The 18,735-nt window shown below is 46.2% G+C and overlaps 1 protein-coding gene across 6 annotated transcripts in view; it reads left to right on the forward strand.

The window, feature by feature from the left end:
* zzef1 (zinc finger, ZZ-type with EF hand domain 1) overlaps window positions 1-18,735 on the forward strand; it is a 257,862-nt gene that overhangs the window by 47,582 nt on the left and 191,545 nt on the right. For all 6 annotated transcript variants that reach the window (XM_078225185.1, XM_078225186.1, XM_078225188.1 and 3 more), the window contains exons 5-11: window positions 6,986-7,185; window positions 10,054-10,264; window positions 10,443-10,559; window positions 14,721-14,899; window positions 15,820-15,921; window positions 16,854-16,945; window positions 17,547-17,695. In XM_078225185.1, the coding sequence (XP_078081311.1) occupies window positions 6,986-7,185; window positions 10,054-10,264; window positions 10,443-10,559; window positions 14,721-14,899; window positions 15,820-15,921; window positions 16,854-16,945; window positions 17,547-17,695 (1,050 nt within the window). The remainder of the gene's footprint in view (window positions 1-6,985; window positions 7,186-10,053; window positions 10,265-10,442; window positions 10,560-14,720; window positions 14,900-15,819; window positions 15,922-16,853; window positions 16,946-17,546; window positions 17,696-18,735) is intronic.

Raw genomic sequence — 18,735 nt, forward strand, 5'->3', positions numbered from 1 at the left:
CTAGTCGGGCTATCTACATATTGTTCCAAAGAACCCTGTACGCAATTTACAAATTCCTCCCCATTCAGAGTCCCAGCTCTCAGCGATTTCCAGTCTATACCAGGGAAATTGTAGTCTCCCACTACAACAACCCTATTTTTCCTGCACCTAACCAGTATCTCCTGACATATCCGTTCTTCCACTTCCCTTGGGCTGTTGGGGGGCCTGTAGTATACCCCCAACATAGTGACTGCGCCCTTCCTGTTTCTGAGCTCCACCCACAGTGACTCGTTACACGACCCCTCTGAATTGTCCTCCCTCTGCACCACTGTAATATGCTCTCCAACTAATACTGCTACTCCTCCACCTCTTTTGGCCCCTCCTCTGTCTCGCCTAAAACACTTGTACCCCGGAATATTCAGCTGCCAGTCCTGTCCCTCTTTCAACCAAGTCTCTGTCACCGCAACCACATCCAAATTCCTCGTAAGCATTAAGGCCCTAAGTTCGTCTGTCTTACCTGCTACGCTCCTTGCATTGAAGTATAAGCACTCCAGACCTCCAGGCCCAGTGAGGTCATCCTCCCCCAGAGTGCTCTTCTTCTTTGCCAGCCTTGTCCCAGCCCCAAGCTCGTCCCCAGCCTCTACACTTGTAGACCTAATATTTTGATCCCCACCCCCCTGCCATACTAGTTTAAACCCCCCCGAACTGCACTAGCAAAACTCCCAGCCAGGATATTCGTGCCCTTCCAACTTAGTTGTGACCTGTCCTTCTTGTACAGGTGCCATCCTCTCCTGAAAACTTCCCATTGATCTAGGAAAATGAAGCCCTCCCTCCTGGACCAGTCCTTTAGCCAAGCATTCAATTGTACTAACTCCCTATTCTTGGCCTCACTGGCACGAGGCATTGGGAGCAGCCCAGAGATGGCCACCCTGGAGGCCCTACTTTTTAGTCTATTTCCCAACTCCCTGAATTGCTCTCGTAGGATCCCCCTGCTCTTCCTATCTACGTCATTTGCACCAATGTGTACAATGACATCCGTTTCTTTATCTTCCCCTTTTAATATGCCTCCTATCCGCTCGGTGACATCCATTACCCCAGCACCAGGTAGGCAGACTACCATCCTGGAGTCCCGTTCGCACCCACAGAATCGCCTGTCTGTGCCTCTAACCGACGCATCCCCCACCACTATTGCTCTCCTAACCCCTCTCTTTCCTTTCCGGGCCACAGAGCCTGACTGTGTGCCAGTGACCTGGTCACTGTGGCTTACCCCTGGAGAGTCATCCTCCTCCACACTATCCAAAACAACATACTTGTTTTGGAGTGGGACAACCACAGGTGACCCCTGCACTAATTGCTCACTCCCCTCCCCTCTCACACCTGTCACGGAGCCCTTCCTATTATGAGAGACAGCCACTGGAGTACTCTCTGGTACATTACCCTTCTGACCTTTACTCCTCCTAACTGTGACCCACATGTCTTCCTCCCGATGCCCCGGTGTAACTAGTTCCCTATAACTCATGTCAATTATTCTCTCATTCTCCCTGACTAGACCAAGGTCAGCAATCTGCAGCTCCAGTTCCGTGACGCGGTCCCTCAGGAGCTGCAGTTCCACGCACCTGGTGCAAATGTGGTCCTCCGGGAGGCTAGGTGTTTCCAGGAACTCCCACATCCCACACTGGAAGCACCGAACTGGCCTATCACTCATAGTTACCCTTATCCTATATAGGTTTGGATAAAAATAACTTACCTTGCCTCGCCCTTTCTGCCTAAGCCCTGTGAGCCAATGCCCTGACAGCTTTCACTCAGCTTCCCACTCACTGCACTGCCCGTTCCCGACGCTGCCCGCTGTATACGGCAGCCTACCTTTTATACTTCGCGCACTTAAAAAAACCCTTCCCAGACTCCTTAGCAGGCCACTTCCGGTTTTCACTTTAAACTTAAGAAAACAACTACCACAAAAGTAAAGGCCAAAAAAAAACACACACACTAACTGACTAATTAAATAAATAAATAATTCAATCAATCTCTCACCAGCACTCCTGCCTCCAATCACTCCCTCTCTGCTTGCTCCAGTGGAACAATGAGTCTCTGATTCTATGAAAACCACATTAACTTTGTCTGACCATATTGTGATTTTCCCAATGAGTGATGTCTGACTAAGTGGCCTGTAGATCCCTCTCTTCTTCCTTTCTTGTTTTTTAACTTCTAATTCGCTGGGAACATTCTAGAATCCGAAGAACTTTGGAAAATGATAACCAATGACGTCATTGGGTGCTGGGAGTTTGTCAACTTTTAGTCCCTGAAGTTTCTCCAATACTTTTTTTCTGATCTTAATTGTCAAATTCCTCAGTTCTATTAGCCCCTTATTATCCACTTTCTGCGATGTAACCTGAGTCTTCTACTGTGAAGGCAGTCACAAAACATTTATCCTCCCACCCTACTTCACCTAACCCCAACAGCGCAAATTCTATTCTTCCCCTCATGCACAGTTAGCTTCCCTGAGGGTACTTGGGGATGATGCTATGACATTAAGTAGGTTGCATACTTTCCTCAGGAATTTTAGAACTGCAAAAGTGTAACTAATGAAACTGATCACTGACCAATATATAGTTGTAATACCTTTAACATACTTTAGAAACGCATCATTATTCTAGGCCTTAATGACTTTGGCATTTGAACCTGAATGTGATCTTGGCCCATTAATTTCAAGATGTTGGTTTCAAAGCAGCACGGTGGCACAGTGGTTAGCACTGCTGCCTCAGAGTGGCAGGGTCCCAGGTTCAATTCCAGCCTTGGGTGACTCTATGTGGAGTTTGCATGTTCTCCTCATGTCTGTGTGGGTTTCCTCCGGTTTCCTGCCACAGTCCAAAAATGTGCAGATTAGGTTGATTGGCCATGCTAAATTGCCCCTTACTATCTCGAAAGTGTCTAGGTTAGGGGTAAATATGTGGGGTTACGGGGATAGAACTCTGTCGGAGAGTCAGTGAAGACTCAATGGGCCGAATGGCCTTTTGCACTGTAGGGATTTTATGTAAAACAATCGGCCAAAGATAATCTTTGGGCTCACTTAGTAAAAGGTTGAAATGAAGAAGATTAATTTCAGTAGAAATGTTGGGCTTGGAAAGCAAAACCTTCCCCATGACCTTAGCTGCTCCAGAAATGTTAATTTGGAAACTGATGCTGTAACATGCATGAGTCTAGACATTGTGTGTCATAAAGTTGTTCAGCCACAGAGAAACACAGCTCTGTCTGGTCCTCTTACACTTACCTATATAATTACTTTTCACATATAACATGCCACACATAAATTTGTACTATTGTAAATTAAAAGCCTCTCTGGAGAGAGGAGAAAATCAAGCATCACACTCTCCTCAGGATCAAACCAGCAGCTTAAGCTTACTGATTTGCTGCTTTGCGGATCAGTGGTTCCACAAACTAATGAATCTGAGGGCTGCAATTTCAGTCCCATTGCGGAATTATAACTTCCAAAGTGATTCATGCTGCCATTTTGATTTCTGACGCATCTAATTATGATCATTTATTGGGTCATCAAACCCATGAAAATGTTCCAATTGTTCCAAAAAACATACAGCATCCCCAACCTCATTGGCATTCAGTGCAGCAGAGTCCAAGCTCCGTTTGATAGCCTGGGACTCACTTTCCTTCCTTTCCTGCTTCCTTGCTTGGTTTCTTCCCCTGGCATCACCACTCATGTTGATGTTTTAGTCCGATTCAGTCACACATATCATCGTATGCACTTCAGTGCTAACATTATTTTAATCTTTTTTTTGCTTGTCTGTTTCTTTGTTTCTTTCGCTGTATAAATTTCCATTGTTTTGTTTTGTCCAATACCACCTTCAGCACACAGGCACTTGCCCCAAGCATAACATTGCGCCATAAAATTCTACGTAGCTGTTATATCTGGAATGGATTCTGGATAGGGTAATGGATACAATTTTGGGTTCCTCACCATAGGGGAGAGAGGTTATGTTTGACAAAAGTACAACACAAATTTACTATAATGATACCAAGGGAACAGAGCTACAATGGAAGGTAAGAACAGCCTGGGCTGTATTTTTGTGGCGGCAACAGCATGGCAGCATAGTGGTTAGTACTGCAACCTCTCGGTGCCAGGGACCCAGGTTCAATTCCAGCCTCAGTTGACTGTCAGTGTGAAGTTTGCATGTTCTCCCATGTCTGCGTGTGTTTCTTCCAGGTGATCTGGTTTCCTCCCGCCTTCCAAAGATGTGTAAGTTAGGTAGATTGGCCATGCTAAATATATGGGATTGCGGGGATAGGGCAGGGCCGGGGTAAGGTGCACTTTCGGAGAGTCAGTGCAGACCCGATGGGTTTAATAGCCTCCTTCTGCATTGTAGGGATTTTATGATTCTATGGAATTGAGATGATTGAGGGACCATTTGATAGGTAGACAGATAAACATTGACAATTTCAATACAATGAAATCATCATGTTGAGCACCAAATTAAAAAGGGAGAGAATAGAAAAATCATTATCTTGTGAAATATTTCTGGAATTTTTTTTATTGATGGGGTTTGGGCATCATTGAGTAGACCAGCACTTATTGCTCATCCCTAATTTCCCTTGAGAAGGTGACCGTGAGCTACCTTCTTAAATTGATGCAGTCCACGTGGCATAGGTATACCCACAGTGCTATTAGGGAGAGAGTTCCACGATTGTGACACAGTGACTGTGAAGGAACGTGATATACTTTCAAGTCAGGATGCTGAGTGACTTGGAGGAAAACTTCCAGGTAATAGTGGTGTCCCCATGTGTCTGCTACCCTTGTTCTTCTGGAGTCATAGAGGTTTACAGCATGGAAACAGGCCCTTTGGCCCAACTTGTCCATGCCGCCCTCTTTTTTTTAAATCCCTAAGCTAGTCCCAATTGCCCGCATTTGGCCCATATCCCTCTATACCTATCTTACCCATGTAACTGTCCAAATGCTTTTTAAAAGACAAAATTGTACCCGCCTCTGGTAACTTGTTCCAGGCACTTACCACCCTCTGTGAAAAAATTGCCCCTCTGGACCCTTTTGCATCTTTCCCATCTCACCTTAAACCTATGCACTCTAGTTTTAGACTCCTCTACCTTTGGGAAAAGATATTGACTATCTAGCTGATCTATGCCCCTCATTATTTTATAGACCCCTATAAGATCACCCCTCAGCCTCCGACACTGCAGAGAAGAAAGTCCCAATCTATCCAGCCTTTCCTTATAACTCAAACCATCAAGTCCCGGTAGCATCCTAGTAAATCTTTTCTGCACTCTCTCTGGTTTAATAATATCCTTTCTATAATAAGGTGACCAGAATTGTACACAGTATTCCAAGTGTGGCCGTACCAATGTCTTGTACACTTCAACAAGACGTCCCAACCCCTGTATTCAGTGTTCTGACCAATGAGTGCCTTCTTCACCACTCTGTCCACCTGTGACTCCACTTTCAAGAAGCCAAGAACCTGTAGCCCTAGATCTTTTTGTTCTGGAACTCTCCCCAACGCCCTACCATTAACTGAATAGGTCCTGCCCTGGTTTGATCTACCAAAATGCAACAACTCGCATTTATCTAAATTAAACTCCATCTGCCATTCGCAGCCCACTGGCCCAATTGATCAAGATCCGTTGCACCCTTCTTCACTGTCCACTATGCCACCAATCTTGGTGTCATCTGCAAACTTACTAACCATGTCTCCTATATTCTCATCCAAATCATAAATATAAAGTGGACCCAGCACCGATCCCTGAGGCACACCGCTAGTCACAGATCTCCAGTTTGAAAAACAACTCTCTACAACCGCCCTCTGGCTTCTGTCATCAAGCCAATTTTGTATCCATTTAGCCACTGTGAGATTTGACCTTATGCAGCAACTACCATGTGGTACCTTGTCAAAGGCCTTGCTAAAGTCCATGTAGACAACATCAGCTGCACTGCCCTCATCTACCTTCTTGGTTACTTCTTCAAAAAACTCAATCAAATTTGTGAGACATGATTTTCCACTCACAAAGCCATGCTGACTGTCACTAATCAGTCCTTGCCTCTCTAAATGCCTGTAGATCCTAATCAGTCCTTGTGTCTCTAAATGCCTGTAGATCCTAGGTGGTAGAGGTTGTGGGTTTGGAATATGGCACACCTTCCCACAATGCATTTGGAAGCATTCTTTATTGTGAAGATTTAAAAGTGTGAGGAGAAAACAAGAAATTGGGATTTGTTTGAGAAGACAACACCGAATACGCAAGATCAGATCCTGAGAAGGGTTAGGTTTGGTGTGGGTCGGCAGGGCCCAATAACTTCCTCTTCATGCTATTTTAGGATAAGGGTTAGCAAATTTAAAACAGATTTGAGGAGAAATTAAACCACTTCTCCCAGAGGGTTGTGAATCTGTGGAATTCGCCACCCCAAAGTGCAGTGGATGCTGGGACAGTGAGTAAATTTAAGGAGGAGTTAGACAGATTTTTACTTGGTCATGGGTTGAGGGGTTACAGGGAGAAGGCAGGAAAATGGGGATGTGGAGCATATCAGCCATGATCGAGTGGCAGAGCGGTCTCGATGGGCCGAATGGCCTAATTCTGCTCCTATACCTTATGAACTTTATCATCCTTTATTGCACCAAAAGGTTGTGCAGTTCAATGCTGTAACCTTTAAGCTTTGTTGAACGGGCCCACACCTGAAATATCAACTTGTCTGTTCCCTCCAAAGTTGCTGACTGACCCACCTTAGCATTTGCTGATTTTGTTTGAGTTTCAGTTTCTGCCTTTTGTTTTGCTGTTTATTAAACCAGTCATCACAAGGTGATTCACAATGTTGACGCCTTTCTTGTTTCTCTGTCGCCCTTCCCTGCTCAGAAAAAAAAGGAGACCGACCAATTGTCAACCTCTGGACTGTCAACTGAGGGGCAGGGAGAATAAATGCAATGCCATCCTGTTATTGTGTGCTGCTTTGTTCACCAATGTGCACTGTCCTGTATGTATATTTTTCTTTATTTTGTAGGTTGCGGTTAAAGCCTGACGTTGTCTTGAAACACCTGTCAATCGCAGTCTCAGCTAGTGATCAAAGTTACATGCCACAGCAGGTGACCGTATCCTTGGGGAGGAACCCCAGCAATCTGCAGGAAATTCGTGATGTCCGTATTCCCAGTAATATGACCGGATACGTCACTCTACTGGAAAACGCAAACATCAACCACCCAAGTAATTGTACAGAATTTTGGTTTGGTTCAGATCAGGATATCAACCAAGCTTCAGTTTAAATGTGCCTCTCATTAAACAAGAAGTTTAATAACATGGTTTTTAGTATAAGTCTATATCAGATTTCCCCCATTAATGTGGAATCTTTAACATGATTGATAGAAATGACATGATGAAGTTCTAAGTCATCATGTTTTGCTCATGCCTGGAAGTATGTAGTAACTTTTTATTTAACAGTACAGCTCCTTTCTTAATTCATTCCATTAAGTTTGACAAAGTTGTTCCAAATACAAGCAGGAAGAAGGAAAATAGCTACCTCGGCATTGATTATTGTAGCTGGGCAGATGAAACAGAATGTATATTATTTAGTTACTGTACCATCCATCTTCTTTGATCTAACACTATGTGTAGACTGGTGAAATAGACGTGCTGTATTCTGGGACTTGTCTGAAATGCTGCCTTACCTGTTCAAAAGGGATCTGGACAAACACTTGAGGAAAAGAAATACAGGACTCTGTAGAAAGAGCAGGGGAGTGGGACAAATTGACTACTACTTTCAATGAGCAAGCACAAATAATGTTAGAATGGCCTCCTGTGCTGTGCAAATCTATCATGCCTTTAACATGTCTATACAACATACAAAATTAAAATCTTTTCTGTACTTTTTAAAGGGTTGTAACCTCAAATGTGCATACAAAACATATACAACTTTATACATTTTGCATATCAGTAAAATTATTATTTATGGTATGCACTTCATGTGTACTGCTTTTCTAATGGAAAAATGCATCTTAACGTGTTCAAAACTGGTATTTTACAATGCCAACCTTCAACCATGATGGCTTGTTGGTTAACTAGCCAAAGTTTATTTACTCTTTCACGGGATGTGGATGTTGTTCAGCATTTGTTGTCTATTGCTAATAGCCTTTGAACTGAGTGTATTGAAAGGCCTTTTCAGGGGGCAATTAAAGGTCAACTACATCGTTGTGGGTCTGGAGTCACATATAGCCCAGACCAGGTTTGGATGGCTTCCCGAGCAGGTCAGAGGTTGGGAATTCTGCGGAGAGCAACTCACTCCCTGACTCCCCAAAGTCTGTCCACCATCGACAAGGCACAAGTCAGGAGTGTGATGGAATACTCCCCACTTGCCAGGATGGGTGCTGCTCCAACAACACTCAAGAAGTTCGACACCATCCAGGACAAAGCAGTCTGTTTGATTGTTACCCCTTCCACAAACATTTACTCCCTCCACCACCGACAAACAGTGGCAGCAGTATGTACCATCTACAAGATGCACCGCAGGAGCTCACCAAGACTCCTTAGATGGCATCTTCCAAACCCATGACAAATACATTCAGTTACAGATCTATTAATTGGTTTTAAATTCCACCAGCTGTCATGGTGGGATTTGAACTGAGGTTCTCAAGGCATCAGCCTGGACCTCCGGAATACTAGTCCAGTGACAATACCACTATGCTCCGCACATTTTGTCAAACAATTTTGACTGTCATTTTTCTTTGTACTTGAATCTTCTAGTTTCCAATTAAATCTTCTAATTATCTTCACCTCAAAAGTAAAAATAAGACTTTTTAACCACAGATACACATCTTGAGCAGGTGCAGTTGCACATTTTCCCAGCGTGCTATCTGGTGAAAGGTGAAATGTTTGTTCCCTTAGCTTGTGAAGATTTGAGAACTTGTTTGTTTTTTCAAAAATATTTTAAAAACAACTCGAGAATACACATCAGGAAATTACATACCTCCCAAACACATACCACAAAATTATACAGCTCCAGGAAATAATGCTCTTACTGGAAATTACCTTTAGAGAAACACACCAGAAAATTACACACCTTCAGGAAATGGCACATCAGGAAATTACGCACCTTCAGAAGTGCACAGCTCCAGGGAATTACACACCTCCAGGAATTACACACCTTTAGGAACACACATCAGGAAATTACACAGCTGCTGGAAACACACCTGGAAATTACACACCTCCAGGAACGCACATCAGAAAATTACACACTTTCTGAAAACAAATCTGGAAATTAAAGTAAAGTTAAAGTAAAAGTTTATTTATTAGTTACAAGTAAGGCTCACATTAACACTGCAATGAAGTCACTGTGAAATTCCCCTAGTTGTCACACTCCGGTGCCTGTTCTGGTCAATGCACCTAACCAGCACGTCTTTCAGACTGTGGGAGGAAACCGGAGCACCCGGAGGAAACCCACACAGACAGGGGAAGAATGTGCAAACTCCACATGATGACCAAGCCGGGAATCAATCCTGGATTCCCTGACACTGTGAGGCAGCAGTGCTAACCACCTGTGCCACCCCATAAAAACACTCCTCCTAAACACACATCAGGAAATTATACACCTCCTGCCTATGAGTTTCTATCCATTCATTTTAAGCATTAGAAAATTTATGCTTGAATATAGACTAACGATTTGGAAAGTAGTGGGGTTTATATCTGACTATACAAAACTGACGGGGAGTAAGCACATGGATGTGACTACAGTGTGTGACTGGGGTCTAAAGCTCATACACACTGCAAAATGTATACTCGCATTAATTATTGCTAAATGTTAGCAAACTTGATCATAGTGAAAGTTCAAAGAAATTTCATGGACTTGACAGATGAACTGACACCATCACTATTAGCATCTTTCCAGAGTTCAGATCATTATAAATAACTGCATGACCAGAATGAAAACTAATTTAATATGTAAAGTTAAGGTTTCTTTATTAGCCTATGAATTTTCATAATTAAAAACAATTTACATAAAAACAGTTAAAGTAATTTTGCAAAGTAGGCACAAAAGGGCAAGGAGATGGCAGTGATTTTTTTTTGTCTTTTTCTAATAAGTTGTACAGATCAATATTAAACGTTGCCATGGTGACGGTTGCGACACGAGGATTCATGGACTTAAGACTATGGGATACCAGGTTGTGAAGAAACCTGGAGTGTCAGTATCTGATGCTTCTGCGATTTGGTACTTGACTTTGCTAACAACGTTGGTGACTGCTTCCATTGAAACAAATCCCGACCTGGCACAAAATGTCCTCCGAATTACGCAGTAAGTAGTTCTAATTCCTGCATTTAAAATATTTCCATTGGAGCCAGGGATGAAGATTCCCAAGCTCATGTGATAGATATTGATGCAGAGTAATATTTTTTTTAAAATTCATCTTTCAGTTGACACCATTAACCCTGATTTCAGAAGAATTACTTGCTACTCTCTCTTCTCCCTTCAGGAAAGCACTGCAGCACATGCCACCCCTGTCGCTAACTGCAGGATCCACAGAGCTGCCCAGCTTCATGTCGTCAAACGTCCTGGAAAAAGTAGACAGTTTCCTCATCAGGATTGCAGGGTAAATTTTGCCTATGGATCGTCGAGGACTCGTGGGGTGACATGGTGGCACAGTGGTTAGCACTGCTGCCTCACAGTGCCAGGGACCCAGGTTCAATTCCTGTCACTGTCTGTGTGGGTTTCCTCTGGGTGCTCCGGTTTCCTCCCACAGCTGGAAGGATGTGCTGGTTAGGTGCACTGGCCATGCTAAATTGTCCCACAGTGTACCTGAACAGGTGCTGGAGTGTGGTGACTAGGGGATTTTCACAGTAACTTCATTGCAGTGTTAATGTAAGCCTACATGTGACACTAATAAATAAACTTTAAACTGTGATAATTTGAAATGATGTACAGATTTTGGATGCAATGCCAATGACTCCATCGATTTTCTAAGCTTCCTCCAGCTCTGCAACACTTAGAACTCCATGTTCCTCTAATTCTGACCTTTTGTTCATCTTTGATTTCCTCTGCGCCATCATTGGCGCCCACACTCTGAGATGTTATGGCTGTGATCCCCTCCCTAAACTTCTTTGTTGATTTTGCTTAATAAAAAATGGCAAATGGAGTTTAACCCTGATAAATGTGAGGTGATTCATTTTGGTAGGACTAATTTAAATGTGGATTACAGGGTCAAAGGTAGGGTTCTGAAGACTGTGGAGGAACAGAGAGATCTTGGGGTCCATATCCACAGATCTCTAAAGGTTGCCACTCAAGTGGATAGAGCTGTGAAGAAGGCCTATAGTGTGTTAGCTTTTATTAAGAGGGGGTTGGAGTTTAAGAGCCGTGGGGTTATGCTGCAACTGTACAGGACCTTGGTGAGACCACATTTGGAATATTGTGTGCAGTTCTGGTCACCTCACTATAAGAAGGATGTGGAAGCATTGGAGAGAGTGCAGAGGAGATTTACCAGGATGCTGCCTGGTTTGGAGGGTAGGTCTTATGAGGAAAGGTTGAGGGAGCTAGGGCTGTTCTCTCTGGAGCGGAGGAGGCTGTGGGGAGACTTAATAGAGGTTTATAAAATGATGAAGGGGATAGATAGAGTGAAGGTTCAAAGACTATTTCCTCGGGTGGATGGAGCTATTACAAGGGGGCATAACTATAGGGTTCGTGGTGGGAGATATAGGAAGGATATCAGAGGTAGGTTCTTTACGCAGAGAGTGGTTGGGGTGTGGAATGGACTGCCTGCAGTGATAGTGGAGTCAGACACTTTAGGAACATTTAAGCGGTTATTGGATAGGCACATGGAGCACACCAGGATGATAGGGAGTGGGATAGCTTGATCTTGGTTTCAGATAAAGCTCGGCACAACATCGTGGGCCGAAGGGCCTGTTCTGTGCTGTACTGTTCTATGTTCTAAATGCCCCTGTGAAGCATTTGGGATGTTTTGTTTCTTTGTAGGTGCTATGAAATCTGAGTTATGTGTTCCGTAGATTATTATTGCGTATATCTTAGCAATTTGCCCGAGCAAGATGTGTAGGTTTTAGATGGATTAGCCATGGTAAATATATGGGGTTGTGGGGATGGGGCTGGGGAGGTGGTCTGGGTAAGATACTGTGTCAAAGAATCAGTGCAGACTCGATGGGCTGAATGGTCAATGGTCTCCTTCACTGTAGGGATTCTATGATTCTAAGACCCTTTTTTGTGACCTTCATTGTAATCGTGGATATTCAAAAGCAGCAACTTCAACCTCTCTCTTTCCCTCTGTGATAGTTTAGGTAATTGTCCTTTTTTAAAAAAAATGTAGTTTTCAATGGACACAACATGGAAGATATTGATATGAAAACCTTATGGCAGTTGTATGTTTGTAGTTTAAAAAGTCTGAGTCCATCAGTCAAGTGTTCAACTCCTGGTCGGCTAATTTCTGGTCAGGGCTGATAAGAGAGTATCACTATCTCTGAATCAGAGAGGGGAGATTGACCACTTTCCTGCATTGCAATCCAGTAAGTCACTCTGGATAAAATCTATTTCTGTCAAATACCCTATAAACATGTGTAAAACAAGATGTTTTGAAACACGATGTTTTTGGCAGAAGGTAAGGGATTGACTGAAATGTGCAATATTTGCAAGGTGTTGAAACCTCATGTCAGAGCTGACTCACCAAGTGCCATTTTGATGTAGCTGCTCTCCCATTTGTTGTTAGCCCGCCCGACTGGCGCGCAGCCCCACCTGCCCGACTGGCACGCAGCCCCACCTGCCCAACTGGCACGCAGCCCCACTGGCGTCGTCCCCCTTCCCGAGTGGCGCCGTCCCGCAGCCCCACTGGCGTCCCCCCCCTTCCCGAGTGGCGCCGTCCCCCTGCCCGAGTGGCGCCGTCCCCCTGCCCGAGTGGCGCCGTCCCCCTGCCCGAGTGGCGCCGTCCCCCTGCCCGAGTGGCGCCGTCCCCCTGCCCGAGTGGCGCCGTCCCCCTGCCCGAGTGGCGCCGTCCCCCTGCCCGAGTGGCGCCGTCCCCCTGCCCGAGTGGCGCCGTCCCCCTGCCCGAGTGGCGCCGTCCCCCTGCCCGAGTGGCGCCGTCCCCCTGCCCGAGTGGCGCCGTCCCCCTGCCCGAGTGGCGCCGTCCCCCTGCCCGAGTGGCGCCGTCCCCCTGCCCGAGTGGCGCCGTCCCCCTGCCCGAGTGGCGCCGTCCCCCTGCCCGAGTGGCGCCGTCCCCCTGCCCGAGTGGCGCCGTCCCCCTGCCCGAGTGGCGCCGTCCCCCCCCGCCTGAGCGGCGCCGCCCCAGCCGCCCGCGCGGCTCCCCGCCCGCGTGGCGCCCCCTGCCCGCGTGGCGCCCCCTGCCCGCGTGGCGCCCCCCGCCCGCGTGGTGCCCCCCCGCCCGCGTGGCGCCCCGGCCCGCCCGAGTGGCGCCCCCCCGCCCGATTGGCGGCCCGCCCCCACCCGAGGGGCACCCCGCCCCCCGCCCAAGGGGCGTGCCGGCCACCCCCGACATGTATAGGTGTTTGATGGTCAGTACGGACAGACACAATGGACCCAAGTGCCTTTTATTATGGATCAATGTGGTCTCTTCTACACTGGCGAGATCAAACACAATTTGGTTCTCGTTTTGCAGAACACATCCATTCAATCTGTTGCTGTGCCCCTGAGTTTCTATCTCCTGTCATTTTAATTCTCTATCCCACCCCCACTCTGACCTCAGGTATTGTCCTAATGAAGTTCAACGGAAGTTTGAGTCTGACTTTGCTTTGCTTTAGTTCATGTATTACTCTGAACCTGTCAAAGATGCATGTTTTATTCGCTGTGTTCATGTTTATTTTAATTATTCATTCTCTGGATATGATCAACACTGGCCAGGGCTGCATTTAATTCGTTTGTAAAAATAAAATTCTTTTTCAGAGTTGCAAAGCCAATGCGCAGAGTGAACAGGCAAGCCCATAATCCGTCTCCTTTTTAAACAAAATTTTTACTCCATTCTTAGTTACAAAGCCAATGCACAGGGTGAGCGGGGCAGACCCGAACCCATCTCCTCGCTTGCTCCGGAAACCAAATTCAAATTGAATCCAATTCCTGGTTTCCGCAAGAGAGACATAAAAGATCAAAGATGACAAGAAAAGGCGTTATGTCCCATCTTGGGCTTGATCTTCATCTTGGACAAAAGCCATCGCTTGAATAGTGATTGAATCTTTGAATACAGTTGAGTGATTTGTTAGGTCACTTCAGATGACTTAAGTCCCTGCAGTATCAACATCCACCCCCCCCTCCCTAACTGCAGTCCCCTCACCGTCCCGTCCCCCCCCCCCCCCCCCCCCCCCCCCCAAATGCCCAGCCCCGATCGCTGGCCTCCCTCCCTCTGCTCAAAGTACAGAGGGGCAGCGGCATCGTCCCCGGTGGGCAGTTCCAAGGTGCCCTCTTGGGCAGTGGCACAGGCTGGCACTGCCCAGGGGGGCACCACCCACCCACTGCCTGACCCTCTGGGGGGGCCAGGATTTCCCCCCTTCACTCCAACGGGGTCGGGCCGCTAGCTCCCCGAAAGTGGGGAACTATAGTGATCCCTGCTGGAGTGAACCACTCTGGTGGGGGTGGGAGATGCTAGCGGGCCCGGAGACCCACCAGAAATCCGGGGCTGGGGGATGCTATCGGAGCAAGATGCCCAGCATAGATTGGGCGCCGCAGGAATCTCCCGTGCAATGGGATAGGAGAATCACCCCAATTGTTTTAGATGATTGCTGACAGTATACCTTTACCTTTTCAGTTGCTGTGCCAGTCCTGAAGCAGAATTGACTCTCCTGGCATTTGCTTTGGCCAGAGGAAGCATAGCCAAAGTGCTGAGATCGCTTTTGACCATCAGTGATCACTTGGACATGCAATACGAGGCATCTCCACTCCTCACTGCAATGGCATCCGTACGACTAAACCAGCTTCAGAAATATGGTGAGTCTTACTCTTACGATTCCCTTCGAGATCGATAATTTAAAAAAAGGGGGGGTGTCAAAGCTGTCGAAAGGAGGTTGGAGCTGGCCAATCACAGTGCCATTCTCGACTTTAGAACCATTCAAATTCAGTTTTCTGCATAAACGTTAATCTCAGATTAATAGATTTGGTGAAAACCATGGCATTAACATGAAAATACTTTAACATTGTACATGGCAGTTGTCATATTTGATGTTCTCTGATGCTGTCCTACCTAGCCACAGCACCTGGGATCAACAGCCTGTGTAAATTATATGGAGAGCTTTAAAGTATCAAGGCTTAATTTTTCTATATTACCTCAACTTTATAAAATGTATTCTTCAGGAAAAGTGGCAATATGGACCAAGAGCTGGAAAATGGGATTAGAATAGATAGCTGACTAATGGCTGGCACAGACATGATGGGCCGAAGGACCTCTTTCAATGCTGTAAAACTCACTTTACTTTTTCCTGCATTATTCACAGTGAGCACAGTACTCTTACATGTCTGACTCCCCAAAATTAAAATGATTCCTCAAAGATTAGCAGGGGTAGATGGAATGGGGAATTGAGGTTTCAATTAGATCAGCCTTGATTTTGTTGAATGAATGAATGAAATATAGGGTGGTCATGGTTTAAATATAGTGGAGAAGGAAACTATATTCATTATTGCCTATCTTGTGTCTGTGCTTAGTATTTAGCTTTCCCAGAACCTGTTGCACTAAACCTGTGGAAGATGAAAGTCTTTTAAGGAATGATGGGCTCCCAATCCGAAGAACCAGTTGTTTACTGATCGCTGGAAGTGTGACGGTTTCTGATGAGTTAACCTGGGGCTATGTGGTTTTTTTTTGGTGTGTTTTGAAACAGCCTGCTAAAGATTTGGTTTTACAATGCTCTTTGCAGGGAAGCCACTGCAGTTGACTGTGGAGGCATGTGATGCCAAAGAAGGAAAAGAAAAGGGACTTGGGCCGACTGCTGTTCTCTATGAATCACTGCTGGGAGACGGTAAATGTTATAAATGTGGTTCTCCACAAGGTGCTGGTACAATGAGGGGCGGAGGAAGAGGTGAAGGAGGCGAGGACAGTGGGAAAGGGTGTGGGTCAATGGCAGTCAACAGTTGTCTCTGGGGAGAGGGACTTCTATGGATAACACGTAGTGGGGGTGGAATTTTATTGAGGTAGGGGAGATATTTGGAGCGTGATTTTCCCAGCTCGCTGCGCTACTCGAGTAGCACAGTGGGCTGGGAAATGTCAATGGAGGGCCTGTCGCGGGATTTGTGACCAGTGTCCAGCCAAACGCGACTTTCCCAGGTCATTTTTGTTTTAATGTAATCAGCCTTGCGCTGGAAATCAGTGCATCAGTGCCCAACGGGCACCAGGCAGTGGCAAGGGGATGGGGTGGGGTGGGGGGTGGTGGGGCATGGGTTGGAAGGGGGGGGGGGGAGCTGGTGATCGGGACTGGCCTAGTGTGGTGGGGAGGCTGGTGATCGGGGAGAGGGTTGGGGTTGACTATCGGGTGGGGGTTCAGGGATGACGGAGATGCTGGGGGGGTGGTGAGCAGTGCGCATGCATCGATTTCCCTACTGACAAATCGGTGCATGCACAGTGGTCCACTCAGCACACTGATGACGGCCCCTCCAGCAGGGTGAGGCTCCGGCCCCCTTAACAACACAATTCCCCCTGGTGGACTCGGAAGCAGAATGTCGGAAATCCATCCCACTAAGTACACCTAAAAAAGGGCTGGAAAATCTCCTGCTTTCCTGCCCATTGGGTGCTTAGTTTCTGTTCGGGGAAATAGTCCTCCTGGTGTCTTTTCAGTAGTGCTGGAAGATGCCTTTGGATTTTTGTCATCGGAGAGGTTGGGGGAAAGGGGTTTTTAACTTTGGGAATGTAGTTTGGTATCAACTACTGTGAATTATTGCCTTTGATCTATTGCAGGATTTCTGTCGGAGGCCGGCCATACACGAGCCACCTTCATTGTGTCAACAAGAGCAAAACTGTCCATCCAGGTCTCCCAGATCAGGATCAAGGTATGGACACAGATACGGCTCAACTACCTCCAAACCTGCCGAACCCTCCATATGTCAATCACCTTTAGACTTGGTTTATGGCCTCCTCACTGTCTTTGCCCTTCATAAACTCCCTTATTCAAAGCCCGGCTCTCTCTACTATCCTGACCTGGTCAAAGTCCCACTTGTTTTATCAACACCTCCGTTGCCCTTCCCTTTCTCACTGACCAATTGTCTTTTCCTATATCGCAATGTTTTGAATTGAAGAACTTCACCGTCTTCTACAATTCTTCCAGAGCTTCGCTTCAGCATTTCTCAGTCCTTCCTGTGCCATTTGGTCCTCTGAGTTATCTCCTAGTTTTTAAAAGTCGTCCGTTTTTGAACGCGTTTGCATCATCTATCCATGGCGCTAGCCTTCCTATTCCGTTCTCTTTCCTCACTCCTCCCTCCCTCTTTCCATGCCCTCTCTTTGGCCTTTCCCCCTTCTCTTGGGACTTTCTCCATGTTGAAGGCAGCATCCCTGAATCATTGAGGGCTTCCATAGGTGTCTGATTATCGAGCTGCCCAGGAAGCGGTATATATGGCCGGTTAGTTCATGTAATCTTTCCTGTGCCTCACTCAGGTCCATAACGGCGCGAAAGGAGCCAAGTGTGGTCTAATTTTTACATATAACGATGATTCGGAAACCTTTGATGCAGAGAAACATTTTAAGAGGTTTGAAAAGTACAATAAATGGAAGCTGCAAGAATTCCGACAGTTTGTAAAGGGAAGGTGAGTAATTTAGATCACACGTTTGTTTCCCCAGTTTGTCAAACTGAGTAGTTATAAGTGCAAATTGCTCTAAAGTCCCAATGTGAATATTTCTGGTACAAGTTTTGCGAGTGTTTATTCTATAAAATCATGACCTCGTTGTATGGGTTGCGTCAGTTGCATGTCATGCATAGCTGCCACACATTGCTTTTCTCGGGTATCTTCACCAACACAACCTTTTCCCTTTGGGGGATAGTGAGGGAGTGGTGGAAGGGTCCCCGAGCTGATTATCAGCCTGTTGGACTGCATTATGAACTCACTCTGTGATCAACAGGTCCTGATGTTGGACTTGAACCTGGGGCTTCTGGTCTGGAAGTAGGATCGCTGCCCACTGTACCGCAAGATGCTCTGCTGCCACAGTAAAGCAACTATTCAGTTAAAGGTTATACTAGGTACGGATGAGTTGGTATTTGTCAGCCTAGTAACAGTTGTACATATGGTACTCAGTTGTTCTCTCCATGTACTGCTGATGCTATATTAGGGCGGCACGGTGGCACAGTGGTTAGCACTGCTGCCTCACAGCGCCAGGGACCCAGGTTCGATTCCCGGCATGGGTCACTGTCTGTGTGGAGTTTGCACATTCTCCCTGTGTCTGCGTGGGTTTCCTCCGGATGCTCCGGTTTCCTCCCACAGTCCAAAGATGTGCGGGTTAGGTGGATTGGCCATGCTAAATTGCCCATTAGTGTCAGGGGACTAGCTAGGGTAAATGCATGGGGTTATGGGGATAGGGCCTGGGTGGGATTGTGGTTGGTGCAGACTTGATGGGCCGTATGGCCTCTTCTGCACTGTAGGGATTCTACGTTAATTGTAGGATGTTTTAAGCTGCCAGTTTTACTTTATTTGAAGCGCTTAATCTGCATCAAAACTAAATTACAAAACTGGTACTGAGAACATGTCCAATCATCCTGTTGACGTTTATGGAGGTGTAAATGATGGAGTAAGAGATAACTGGGACTAAGAAGCTGTGCTGTTAGTTCTGTATGGAATGCTTTGTTTAAAGT

This window comes from Mustelus asterias, chromosome 12, assembly GCF_964213995.1.
Source record: "Mustelus asterias chromosome 12, sMusAst1.hap1.1, whole genome shotgun sequence".
NCBI lineage: Eukaryota > Metazoa > Chordata > Chondrichthyes > Carcharhiniformes > Triakidae > Mustelus > Mustelus asterias.